The 12867-nt window shown below is 52.9% G+C and overlaps 1 protein-coding gene across 8 annotated transcripts in view; it reads left to right on the top strand.

Moving 5' to 3' along the window:
* The first annotated feature begins 5010 nt into the window (after window positions 1-5010).
* LOC128153888 (H(+)/Cl(-) exchange transporter 5) overlaps window positions 5011-12867 on the top strand; it is a 45165-nt gene continuing 37308 nt past the window's right edge. The window contains exons 1-3 of one of the 8 annotated variants that reach the window (XM_052813788.1): window positions 5011-5135; window positions 5626-5702; window positions 8197-8391. Coding sequence is in view for 2 of the 8 variants with exons in the window: in XM_052813786.1 (XP_052669746.1) it covers window positions 5699-5702 (4 nt within the window). In the remaining 6 variants the exon portion in view is untranslated. The remainder of the gene's footprint in view (window positions 5136-5625; window positions 5703-8196; window positions 8392-12867) is intronic. The other 7 variants (XM_052813790.1, XM_052813789.1, XM_052813791.1 and 4 more) reach the window with 7 other exon arrangements.

Below are 12867 nucleotides of genomic sequence, written 5' to 3' on the forward strand. Positions count from 1 at the left end.
CTTCCTGCTGTCCCCACCAGCAGCAACGTTGGGCAGCCCCGGACTGTGGGGCAGGAGCCCGATTTCCATCCCAGCCAAAACCCTTTGGCTGACGTAGCCGAGACCGGCCCAGGTTGGGGCAAGCTCAAGGGAGAAGAGAGGAACACAGCTGATCCGGGCCGGGGCTCCCTGCTGGCTTAGCTGGCATTAACCTCATAATTAAACTCATTAAACTAATACCAGGAGGGTCCAGCCCTGTGTCACCAGTCCTTGGCACCAAGCCTGCATTCAAGCAGGGGGCTAAGCCTGCAAATAACTCTCCTCGACATAATCACCCCTGATTTTCTGCACCCAGAGGCTAGCAGTCTATTCATGAAATGATCTTTGGACTTGAAATATCTTTTTTTTTTCCCTTGTAATTCTTTATGCTTTGGTTAGCATGATGCCCAGCCACATGCTCCTTTCCTCACTGTGTCCCATGAGTTTTCGTGTCCTGCCTGCCCTACTGCTGTAGGGCATGTTTAAAGTTCAACTTTTTTCCCATTTTGCTGTGATATTTGCTTTTTCTGGGGGTGTGTTCCTTGCTATCTGTTGGCTTCCAGCTGCGTGCTGGCTGTCAGTACTTGTAAGGCCGATGCTGGGTAGATATTGCAGGTAGCCACTGAAGGCAAATATCAGGTGGGTGAAGCAGCAGCATCCTCCCTGCAGCCTCACATGGTCCAGAGCATCCCCGTCCTTCTGCCCCACCTGGGTCAGCAGCTCCATCCCAGCACGGTCGCGTCGTGGGGTTGGACGAGAAGCCGGTTGCTTCTTTTCTGAGGATCACCTCTGTCTTTACAGCGTACCCCAGGAGGGTATGGGGCTGAGCTCTCTGTTAGCAGCAGGATGAGGCCGTGCCTTCTGCAGGCAGCAGCGGCAGGCTGCACCCATCACCGGGACCTCTCTCTGGGTGCGCTCTCCAGGTGGGGTGCCAGATCCAGCGTGGCCCAGAGCACGGCAGGGATGGCTCCCGGAGCACCCAGTGCTTTGGACTGGGGTCTGCTGGGATGAGGTGGGTGGGGAGACAAGGAAACCGCAGCAGCACGGGAGGCAAAGGGCAGCAGGTTTGTCGCAAAACGATGCCAAGGGGCAAACCAGGGGCTGTGCAGGTGAGGTGGTGGGACGCTGGAAGCTCCCAGCTCCGTTCCCCCCGCCACGGCCACGTGTTTCCAGCTTCTGCTATTTCAGGGCTTCCTGTTTCCCTGAACTGAGCGGCTTCCCAGCACGCCTGGGACAAGGCAGGCGGCTCTGGGGCTGGCCCTGCCTTTATGTGATGGGTCTGACTTTCACATTCAGCCAGGGGGATTTTTTTTTCTTACTTCTGGTGAAGCTCCTGGGCAAGCAGCATAGAAAACAATGGGCAGGAAATCAGGGATGGGGTCTGCCTTCCCAGTCCCTGCAGCTCTGCCCGTGGAGTGTCTGCAAGTACCTCCAGGTCTGAGTTTCTCTTCCTAAAGCTCCTCCACAGAGCAGCCCGGTCACCGCAGCAGTGCTTGTCACTGTCAGGATGAGCAGGACAGCGGTGGAGTGGAGCAGAACCCTCTCCTTCCCTCTCTTCCCCAGCCCCACAGCCCTGCTCCTCCCTCATGGTCCCAAAAGACCATTGCTTTGCAGAAAGTCTGTTTTCTGCCGAGGTTTTCAAGTTGCACCTCCCCATCCTGTTTGTTTCTGATTCTTCCAGGCCTTTGCATGCTATGCAAATGTGAAAAAAAATGTTGATTTTACAGGAGGAAAAAAATGAGAAGTTCATTTAATGGGAAAATGGTGGAGGTCACAGTCCCACAGGAGCTGGACATGGGGCTGCTCGGGGGAGTCCTGAGGGCAAGGACCAACTCTGTGGGGCACACAGGATTTCCCAGACCTGGGGACAGTAACTTGGAGAAGGGGACCAGAAAGGGATCGAACCAGCAAGCAGGGCAGGAGACACCCACTTGCTGCTGCCGTGTGTGCTGGCAGGGCACGGGTTCTCACCATCCCTAGGGAGGGACGTGTTGCCCGCCTGCCCCTCTCCATCAGCCCCGATGCCTGGAGCACAGAGCGGGGAGGAAGGTGGAAGGCCAAATCCAGCAGCCCCTGCTCCTGCTCCTGCTCCTGGAGGGGGGCTGTGAGCACAGCCCAGCTCCGTGCACGTCTAAAGGGTGGGAGCACCACACTGTGCACAAGGATGCGGTGGGGCTGGCTGCATCCAGCAGAGCTGCCTGGGGCTGATGCCAGAGGAGCTGGGGCTCATTTCTTGGCATTAATCCCCTGGGGAGCCTGGATGAGCTATGTCATCACAGAGAAGATCAGATGAACTTTATCTTCGCTTGATCAGGACTTGAGGCAGGGTCTTCCTCTTCTAAAGGATCTTCACTTCCATGGCATGAAGCTGGTGCCATCTTCTAGGGTCACCGTTATGGTAAAACTAAGGTATCTCTTCTCCCACGTCCTGAAAACGGGAGCGTTGCCAGCCCCACTGTGACGTTCACCCTCCTTGCTACCTCTCCTGGTGGGACACAGGAGGTCCGAGGGTAACAGGGCGTTGGTGAAGCCTTTCAATGAAGAGATGTAGGGCCATCTTCCCACGTGCCATCTGAGGAGACGTTCCTCAGGGAAGCGAGCACATCTGTGCAGCATCTGTGCATCTCCATCCGAGCAGGACCTGGGAGCTTGCAGAGACTCCCCAGCTCAGTGAACCGCTGCTCCCGGGACAAGGGAGAGCCGGGGGCTTGGATCCTGCCCTGCCCTGGTCCTCTCATGCCTGCAGGGCTGTCTGCTGCCAGACGCAGCCTCAGGAATGAGACAGGTTCTTGCTCCACTTCCAGCAGCATCATCCCACCGCGTCCTCAGCACGGCTCCGTGCTTTTCTGGGTTGTCTCCCAGCAGGGACCGGCCACGCTTCCAGGCCCAGAGAATAAACTAGCCAGATTTTTGAGCCAGTCTCCATCGGAGGAGGAGAAGATGACTCCAAGGCCACCAAGGGATACCCAGGGAGCTCAAGCACGGTGCTCCTGGCTGGCGGTGGGCTCTGCCTGGCCGGGCAGCTCCTGCCCGCACCATTGCTGCCCTCTAGTGCTGCCAGTATCCCCACTACTGCCTGTCCCCAGGCTAACTGGTGGGACTGGTGATAGACTGGGAGGTGGGCTCTGATGGTGGGGCTGCATTGGTGGGGGCTGGCTCCTTCTGGGGGGGCATGGCCCATAACTGCCCCAGCTGCTGCTCTGAGGAGCTTAGTGCTGCTGAGGATGTTCATGTGCCGGAGCTGGGGCGGGGGGGGGGGGAATCCCCATAAAAACTGCTACCTGTGAGTCCTCCATCAAAGTGCTTGGGCCATGGACACAGGTGGGAAGAAGGGAAACTGAGGCACTGTGGCTCTCCTTCCTCCCCCGCTCACGCAGCAGCTCAGTGCTCTGCTCTGACGGTGCCCCCCGGTTTGGCACGAGGGGGTTTACGGGGAGGGTTCAGGCAGAGACCAGTGAGTGCAGCCAAACCTGGGGGGGTCTGGGCTGGGGGGGAGCTGGGTTTAGCCCCCAGAGCCCTGAGGTGCCCATCTGGTGGGGCTTGGGTGGGGAGAAGTGGAGGGGTGCTGGGTTTAGGATGGTTTTAGGACTGCCTTTTCTCTTCCAGACTTGTCCGCTTTGGGGGACAGGAGGGATGGAGCCTTCTGGGGGACCAGGGAGACCCACCAGCCCCCCCACTCTGCCCTGGCTCAGGGGGTCCGGTGCTGGCCTGGGGCAGGCTGTTATCAGCGGGGTTGTCCCCTGCGGCCATGCCACAAGCCAGAGCAGACCTGGGGTAAAAAGTTGTGTTTTCCCAACATCGAGCCCTTGTTTTAAACCCACCTTTCTTCCGTCTTACGTATTTTCTGCCCCAGTGGACCCTCCCTGGGTCCGGCCAGCTCCCCTTCAGCGTGGCACGGAAAGCGGGGATGGGGGCACCGAGGCGAGCGAGCCGGTGCCGAGGGACAGGTTGCCTGCGAGTCACGGAAAGCACTAACATCTTTTGTGAGTATTTAATGAATGGAGAGGGACAAGTATTCCTGGAGCTGGAAATTTTCCCATTCCTGTGGGCATTTTCCCGCAGGCTTCCCATCACAGTTGGACTTCGGGGGGCTGGAAAGTGCCCCGTCATGTATAAGGATGTGTTCTCCAGCTGGAGGTGTTTAGGGAGAGAAACTCCTCCGTGTCCCCCCGACTCCGCCGCGGTGGCCAGGGGAAAGGGTGGGCGAGGGAAGGAGGGACGCTTATTTTTAAGACCAGGTGGAAAACATCCCCCCGCAAGCGGTTTGGCAGCAGCGATGTCCCAGCCTGGGGTTGGGTGGTGTCGGGTGAGCTGAGCTGAGGGAAAAGCAAGAGATATTGGGGTCGGGTCCAGCCCTCCTCACCCTACGGGGTGGGATTTTTCCCAAGGGTTTCAGCATGGGGGGGTGTCCCGGTGGGGCTCATGACGGAGGGCAGAGCATCTCTCCAGGACCCTTGGGACCTGCTGCACCAGCCCGGCTGGGGGAGATGGGGGGTGAGCGATGGGGGGGTCAGCGATGGGAAGTGGGGGGGGTCAATGATGAGGGGGGGTCTCTGCTGGGGAGGCCAGTGATGGTGGGGCAATGATGGGGGTCTGCAATGGCAGGGGGACAGCAGCAATGGGGGGCGGATCAGCGATGAGGAGTCTCTGCCGGTGGGTCAGCGAAGGGGGGGTCTTCGGTGGGGCGGGCCAACAATGGGGGGGCAGCGATGGGGAGGCCAGGGATGAGGGTGGTGAGTGTTGGGGGAGTCTGAGGTGGGGGGGGGGCGGACAGGGTGGAGGTGCGATTCGCCCCCCCGCCGCCCCTCCTTGCAGAACGAGGGGCGTACCGCTTTAAGAACCCGGCGCCCACACTCAAGATGGCGCCGACAAGGCGTGCCCCGTCCTTCAACGGCGCAGCAGCGCGCCTGCGCACAAGCCCTGCCCCGGAGAGAGGCATAGAGGGCGGGCGGGCGGGCGGGGCGACGTGCCGTCACGTGGGCGCCCCGGCCCCGCCCCGCCGTGGGTGGAGCCGCCCCGTCGCGCAGGTGCAGCGGCCGCGGGGCCGGGGCCGGGGCCGGGCTCGGGCTCGGCCTCAGCGGCTGGGGTCGGCGGAGCGGGAGCCTGGAGCGGCGGAGGTACGGGGCGAGGGGCCGGGGAGGCGGGGTGGGTCGTCCCCGGCGTAGCTGTGGGGCTGAGGTGTTTGGGCGGGAGGGGAGGAGGGGTGGGGCGGCCGTGGGGCCGGGCCTGGGGCCGCCCGTCCCCCCTTCTCCCCCGTCTTCGCCCCCTTTTTCTCCTCCTTTTTCTCCCCCTCCTTCTCGCCCTGTGTTGGGCGATGGTGCCCTTGGTCTCGGGGCGGGGAGGGACGCGGATGTCGCAGCTGGAGGCGGGAAGCAGGAGCTTTGGCAAAAGCCGGCGTGGGAAGTCGAAGAGAATCGCGAAATGGGAGAATTCCTGGATCCCCGGGTCGGGCAGGGATGTTCTTCACGAAGCTTGACAGGAGTCCAGCGTCTGGAGCGCCTGCAGCCCCGCTGACGCTTACCCCCACCCCGGTTTAGCGCTGGGGAAGGCTGTGTGTGTGTCCTGGCCGCCTTTTCTTGCCTGAGCAAGTCACTCTTTCTCTTCCAGCAGCTCCAAGAAGCATCACACTGAAGGCGGGAGCAGCTGAGCCTTGGGAGAAGGTACCGATGCCGCTTGTTGGATGGGTAAATGATCCTCTCGTCGTCGCGATTGACCTCTCTTGTGGGTGAGCTCTGGTGCTGAGAGCAGAGGACCGGGATCGGGCAGCATACGGCGATGTGATGAGCTGCCGGGAGGGCACGTCACCCGCTTTCCTTTCTGTCTGCCGCTGCTGGAGCGCATGTGGGCAGAGCTGGTGTCCCTCCGTTTGTTTGGGTGCTCAAGGAAAATTCCCATCTGCAGGAGCCTTCAGGAATAGATGGGGCGAGAAATAGGGCAGCCAGAGTTTGGGAATCCTTTAGTACAACGTGTGTTACCAGCCTCTGGGTGTTGTGAGCTTTCATTAGTCCAAGTTTTAAAGCCTTCGTTAATCTTGAAGGTTGTACCTCTTTTTTTTTTTTTTTCTTTTGCAGCAAGAATGAAAGGAATGATTCAGCTTTTCACACTTGTGCAGAGCAGGTGTTTGTGAAATGCACACTTCATAATTTTCCCGGTGTTGGTGGTTCTGTTCTGGGCTCCTGGTGACCATGGGGCAGGGTGGCCGTGGGGCAGGAGTGTGAGCACTGGCATCTGGGAGTCAATGGGGACATGTGGCTGGCAGACACTGCTGCGCCTCTGACTCCCTTTGTTCCCAGAAGAACTTGAAAACAGGATTATTTTTGGTTTTGAGATACTGCTTGAATGATGGTTGTATAAAGTAGCGAATTGTTTTTCATTCTTTGGGATGCAACGGCCAAATAATCTTCTTGCTGGCCAGAGCTGGAGCCTTGCTGAGCTGCTTCTTTCTGAAATGGCCTGCCACCCTCTGCACGGTTATAGGTGAAGGTTTGTCGTATATGACCTTCAACTTGGTTGCACCACAATATCTTTTGAGGTTTGGATTTGGTCTGCCCTGGATTTTGTGGTGTTGTCACTAACAGTTGTTCTCTGCTCACCCATAAGCTGACATGCTTTGGGAGCAGCACCCAAACAAAAGTGTTTTTTTTAATGGAGTTGCGTTGTCCCTGCACCTTCTCACACCCCTCTGTACGCCACACACACTTGAAAACATAACAGCAAATTTCCTTTGTTCTCCCTGTAGACTTGTGACTCCTGACCTACAGGTCATGATCTTCAGCTACCAGAAAGCTGCAGAAGTTAGAAAATCACCATGGGCCCTAAAATACCAAAGCTCATTTCTCTTTTCTCCTGCCGTGTTTTGTTAGAGGTTCTTGGGAAGTTGTGCCACACAGAGATACTTTTCTTTTTTCTGGTGTCCCTTGCCATACAGCTGTGCTGCTGCTTTCTGCTGCTATGTGCTCTTGGCAACCCTATTGCATTTCAGGACTGGGTAACACTGCGAGGCAAGATTTTCTTTTCATCTAAATACTTTCCTTCGGTTGTTCTCCAGCATTGTTTTGTCCGATTCACATTCGATCCGATTTGTTTTAAAAAAAAAAAAAGCCACGACACTGGTAATTGAATAAGAAATGTGGCTGTAACACCAATATTTCAGGAAATATCTGTCAATGATACATTATTCTTTCTGCTGTAGATGTGTTGGCAAGGCAAAAAGCCAGTTGTGCAATTGTCGCGTTGCAGCGTGCAATTAGAACACGGAGTCGCTTGCTTTCTGGTTAAAGGGCTGCTCTTCACGAACAACTGGTTTAATGGGAGGAATTGTGGGGCAAGCTCTTAGGTCGGCAGCTGTTACTGTGGTGACAGGGTTCAGCAGAAGGGCTTAAAAAATCGGGGAAACCTGACGGTGCAGGGGGACGGTGGCTCTGGTGTGGGACAGTGGTGGGTGGCTTCGTGCTTGGGGAGGGTCTTCTGCTGCTGAGATGCCTGGATACATCTCCTGCAGCACCTAGGCTTGTGCTGCTGCTGCCTAGATTTATTGTAGGGTTTCTAAGTGCAGGGTAATGTACACAAATTTTCTTTTTGTACCTGGGAGTAGCATTTTCAAGGACGTGTCTGTGCGGTGGTGGTGGCATCCTCCCCTCAGATTGAGCTGCTTGCTGCAGCTCCATGGGCTCTCAAGGCTCGCCTGCTGCTTCTGCTCCTTTGCCCTGTGTCTACCTTTACCCACCTCCTCCTTCCCCAACACCGACATTATTCCTTTCCCTCTGCCACAGTTCCTCATTTTCTTCTTCCATCCTTGGTGTGGAAGGTGGCACCAGCTGTGACTCCAGCTGGATCTGGTCACTAGTGAAGGAAGGCAAACCTGCCTCCCCAAATTCCTCACCTTGAGCATGCTTACGTAGGGGTAGAGTTCGTCCGTATAATATCACAAGTCATTTGGGTGTTTAGCGGGTGGGTGAAGTCTGACCGGCCGGCGCCCCAGACTGTGTGCACAGCCAGGTGAGGGCTGGCAGTGGCTGACGTTGCCATCATCTGGTCTTAGACTCGTCCAGCGGGTTTGGGAGTTTGGATTCCGGTCTGAGTGCAGAATTGACAGCGTGGGTTTGAATATTTATGTGCATCTTGCACCATGCTTTTAATTATTCCCACTGGAATAACAACTCGCTCTTGGTTATGCAGCACAGCTTCACGTGCAGTTGTTGCTGAAGGACTGCGAGCCCTGGTTTTGGAAGATCCTTTTCTGAATGAGTCCCTTGAGCGTGGAAGCCCACCCGTCTCCTCAGGGTGGCTTGGGCAGCATCCGAAGGCAGAGCAGATGAGGGGCCTTGGGGAGCCAGCCGCGTGAGAGGGACCAGGCACACCGCTTCAGCTAAGGTAACCCTGGGCACATCCATGTCTGCTTGATAGGAGAAACTACAAAACCAGATGATTTGGACTTCTGTGGTGCTGCATACCCATCGCTGTCACGCTGCAGATGTTTGTCTCATGCTTTTGATTTGAGGCCAGTGCTTGGATACTGTGAAGTGGTGCAAAACCACTGTGACTAGTGTTTCAGGGCTTGCTGCGGTGCCGCTGGCGGTGTTTTGTAGTTGTTCCCTTTCTGCACAGCTGTGTCGTGGAAGGTGGGATGTCGGATGTGTGGCCCTGCATCCTTAGGGTGAAACCGTCGAGGGTTTCCTTGGCAGCCATCTGCTTCCCAAGGCTGAGGAATGGGTGCGACTGTCTCCAGGGAAGGTGGCTGTTGCAGCACCCTGTTGTTATCTGGAGAAGAAAGAAGTGGTTTTGCTGTAGGGCAGAGTCAGGTTGTCTCCAGGACAGAGCAGACTGCCGGGGAAGCTCCTTCTGTCTGTGTACGGCTCTTTTTCGGTCAAACTTCAGCAGCCAACTGACTGAACTTTGGATTTGTCTGTGTAGTAGACATAGATGTGCTTCAGTCAGAAGAAGAGATGCTACAGGCGTGCTTGGGTAATAGAGTTAGGGGAGATGAGAATACCTGGACGAGCACTTTGGTCAGATAGAGGCAACCGGTGGCTTTTTGGGGGGTGGAAGATTTTCATCATGTCCCTGACTTTCATCTTAATAGTCCTTTTGCCTCCTCATGGGTTTTTGCTTTAAGCAGAAAATTCTCAAGAAATTTAAGAACTGTAGTGAGACCTACACAGGGTATGTAAAATTTCTGTGATTTTTTTTTTTTCCTTCTTTAGTGACACCTGCTACAATATCACTTTTTAAAAGGTTTTCAATAAAAGAAGTACTGCTGCAGTCAGCAGCAGTCCGTTTCTGCTCTTCTTTGAGACAGTAAGGACCATAATTGATAAAAAGAAAATCCTTTTTGTGTTTGTATAGTTTCCATGATCTCTTAAGTGCTGCACAACAGTAAATGGAATGGTTGCTGATGAAATGTATGTGCAGTTGCATTTTCCAGAACGCTTTATAGCAAACAGCATGGAAGGTATCCATTAACAGAGGGTCTGAAACCTGCGTCGTGATGCTGCTGCCTGCTGTGGATGCGGCCAGCGTGCCACTGCCAAGGCTTGACTGCCAAAGGTGCTTCCTGAGAACCTGGCTGGAAATTAAGTAGAGGGTCAGGCTGCTGATTTCAGTGGCCATAGCTGCTTTACTCTCTAGCCAAATTTCACTTTTCCCAAAGGGGATAAAGAAACCTCTTTGTATTTTGAGGGCGCTGGTGTCGTGGGTAGCTACAGAACATTTGGATGCCGAAACGTTGCAGCTTCTGCTGTTGGAGGGTGGAAGGTGAGCTATTGAATGTGTGTCCTGATTTTGTAGGAGGCTGAACCATCTGTAGAAATTCAATGAGTCCTGAGAGCTGCTTCAATGTTGCAGTCAGCGAGTTAGCCCTGTTGTTTGTGTGCCAGCTTGTTCTAGTTCAATGCAATGGGTTTCAGACCTGTTGGACTGCAATTCAGTACTTCCAACATGCCATTTATATCCCCCCCCCCCCCCCCCTTCAGAAACTTCTGTTTGTTTTTTAAAACATCTACTGACTGTACAAGGAAAGAGCATGTATACTTTGGATCAAATAGCCAGTCAGCCTGAGAAGGTACCTGCAAGCAGGATAAAATCCATTGCTTTGACAAAAATGTAGAAAATCAGCTACATCACGTGCACTGAGCAGCTCAGGTGGATTTCATGGAGAGGGAGATGTTGGAAAGGTAACTTGTGTGCGCAACACTCGGGGCCTAGCTGCTTCGTAGCATTTGGTGTGTGCCAGTTTTAATTCTCACTGCAGTTTGGCAGCATATCTTTGGATCATTAATGCCACCTCCCTGGGGAAGCTTAGCAGCAGTTCTTGCCAGGGCTCCGGTTCTCCTCCCGTAACCCCCTTACCGTCGTGAGGGGGAGGCTTTCCGGAGGCTTTTCTCACCAAGGATTTTGTGCAAATTGGGTGCTTTATGTTCTCTTTGTGCCTCAGAAAATCCCGTTAAGACTGTTGTAGCCTATATTTCAGTAATTTGGGTGTTTTCTACCTTGTCAAGCAAGAAGCAGAACTGCAGTCTCCCCAAAATAAGTCTTAACCAAATACCACGTAATGCTGTTTGAATTTCAGGGTGTGCTGTGAAGTGTCTCTTAAAAACAAACAGAAAGATAAGGTACTCTGCTGGAAGAGATACAGTACTTGGCACTTAACAAAAGTATGAAATGACAGGTTTCCAGCTGAAACTTGATGCAAGCTTGAAACTAAACTGGAGTATAAAATATAGTTGGAAATATTTGTTGAAATCTTGCTATTGTAGCCACAATGGTCCTTATTCTTTAAAAAAAAAAAAAAAAAGGGAAAAAGGAAAGGAAAAGAGGAAAAAAAGTGGTGGTGTTTGAGGAGAGATGATATTTTATCAGTGGTTATTTGGCTTTTTTTCGTCTGACACAGTTTTAGGCATAAACATTAGATCTGAAGGACTTCAGCTCTGTAACAGCAAATTCTTGTCCTTTTTGAATTCCAGTAAAATAACTAAATGTAACAGATATGGAAAGAAAGGGATGATTGTAAGTCATGTAATCCAAAAGTGAAGATCCTCTGTGTTAGTGTTGTACAGCTAGTGGTTACGGTGTATGAATAGCGTGTGACTATGAGGAGTTACATTTTTTAACCTGAAAAGTGGAAATGAGTTTACAAAACACTAGTTCTGTGGCTGCAGTAACTTATTTTAGTTGTGAAGTAGAAAATTATCTGTACCTTTAATAAATTGACTTACTTTCTTTACCCTATCAGGGTAAACATGAAAGGACCAGTATTTAAAAACGCTGCTGTCCAGCAAGTTGTTCTGCGTGGGACGTGAAACTGTCTCGTGTGTAATGTGGCGCAGGGGACCCGCGTGAGTGCCGAGTGTCTGTGGGTGTTGCTGTGAACCATGGGTGAATACAGCTGCAGAGCACTGGCTGCGTGTTGTTTGGGGAGCTGTGCTGCTTGGGTGACTACGCAGTGATATATTTTTGGGAATGGGGGAGAGAATATAAGCCTCTTGCTAGACTAGTTCTTGGGATCTGCCTGTTAGAATATCAGGAATCTCATTTAAGAAACATTACTGAGCCTTGAAGCGTGTCTGGGTTTAAACAAGGCTGGCACGTATACTCTCTGTGCTTCCCTACCATAAAGTGGAAAAAGAACGCTTTATATAAAAACCACATTTGGCCAGTGCTATTGGTTTTCACGCTGCCTTGAAGACTTTTCTGTATTAAGATCTTCTTGTCTTGCGTCCAAGTCATCTTTCCACTTGATTTTGGGGCGGATGTGCTGTGGCTGGTGTGTTACGCTGCTGCGAACTGCCGGGTGTTACACCGCGCCGGACTGAAGCTGCAGGTCGCGGGGCTGGTGCCTCTGGAGCTCGTCACGGGGAGAGGATGGAAGGAGGTCCTGCAGCCTTCGGCCGCTTGAGCACTTTTGCTGCCACATGTCTGGGAGCCCCTGACTCCTCTCCACTTCTCATCAGCATGAACTTCAGCTGCAGCTCCTAGAGGATAGTCTGTGGCCATCTCACCTTGGAAACTGTCATGCAAGAAGCAGCCTACCTCCTTAACGAAAAGGGGGCCCGTAGGGATGTTCCGCTTCCTAGAGCTCTCCTAGGGAAGAAGTTGGCCGTGAGGACAGCTTTGGTTGTGATCCAGTTTAAGACTAGAGATTTTGGCAGGAGGTGTCTTTAGAGTCTTCATCCAAGATTTTGATGTTTTCAGGATGAAAACCATGTCAGATCTGTTCTTACTGCTGAACTAGTCTCCATGATGAAAACCACCTGCATTTATTCTGGCTCTTTCACTCTGAGTCATGTATTAATCACACTCTTCCCATTTGCATTGGGAAGGCTGGATGAATGGAGTGACATCTGGCTGTATGTTGTTGGAAGATTTGCTAACCTGAGGATGGCCTGTAAACATTTTGGAGTCATCGCTTACCAGCTACACAGGCACGTATTAGAAACAAGGCTCTAGCTCAGCTGATGCTCCTACACAGAGCTGTGCTAGTCGACCAGTTTCACCAGCCTGGATTTCCAAAGAGGGTGGTAATGGCAGAGAAGCTGTCGGTTGTGTTTCAGTATGGAAACTGCTGTAAATGACTAAATTTAGTCTGAAAAATACAGAAAGCTTAAAAACCAGTAGCAACCGCCCCTTAACTGTCTGTTGCATGGCACAATCACAAACTGCCTGTAAATTTGGTCTTTTGCATTTTCAAGTTAGGATGCTTTTTGTCAAAACATTAACCTGAAAAGAAGCTGGAAGCGTTTGTGAAGAAGCTCTTGGGAAGCGGTGTCTGAGCTAAGACTGTGGCTTTTTAACTGAAAGTTAAAATGGAAATTACAAAAACTTTAGGAGGAAAAAAACCAACCAAGCAAAAGC

Source organism: Harpia harpyja, chromosome 18, assembly GCF_026419915.1.
Source record: "Harpia harpyja isolate bHarHar1 chromosome 18, bHarHar1 primary haplotype, whole genome shotgun sequence".
NCBI lineage: Eukaryota > Metazoa > Chordata > Aves > Accipitriformes > Accipitridae > Harpia > Harpia harpyja.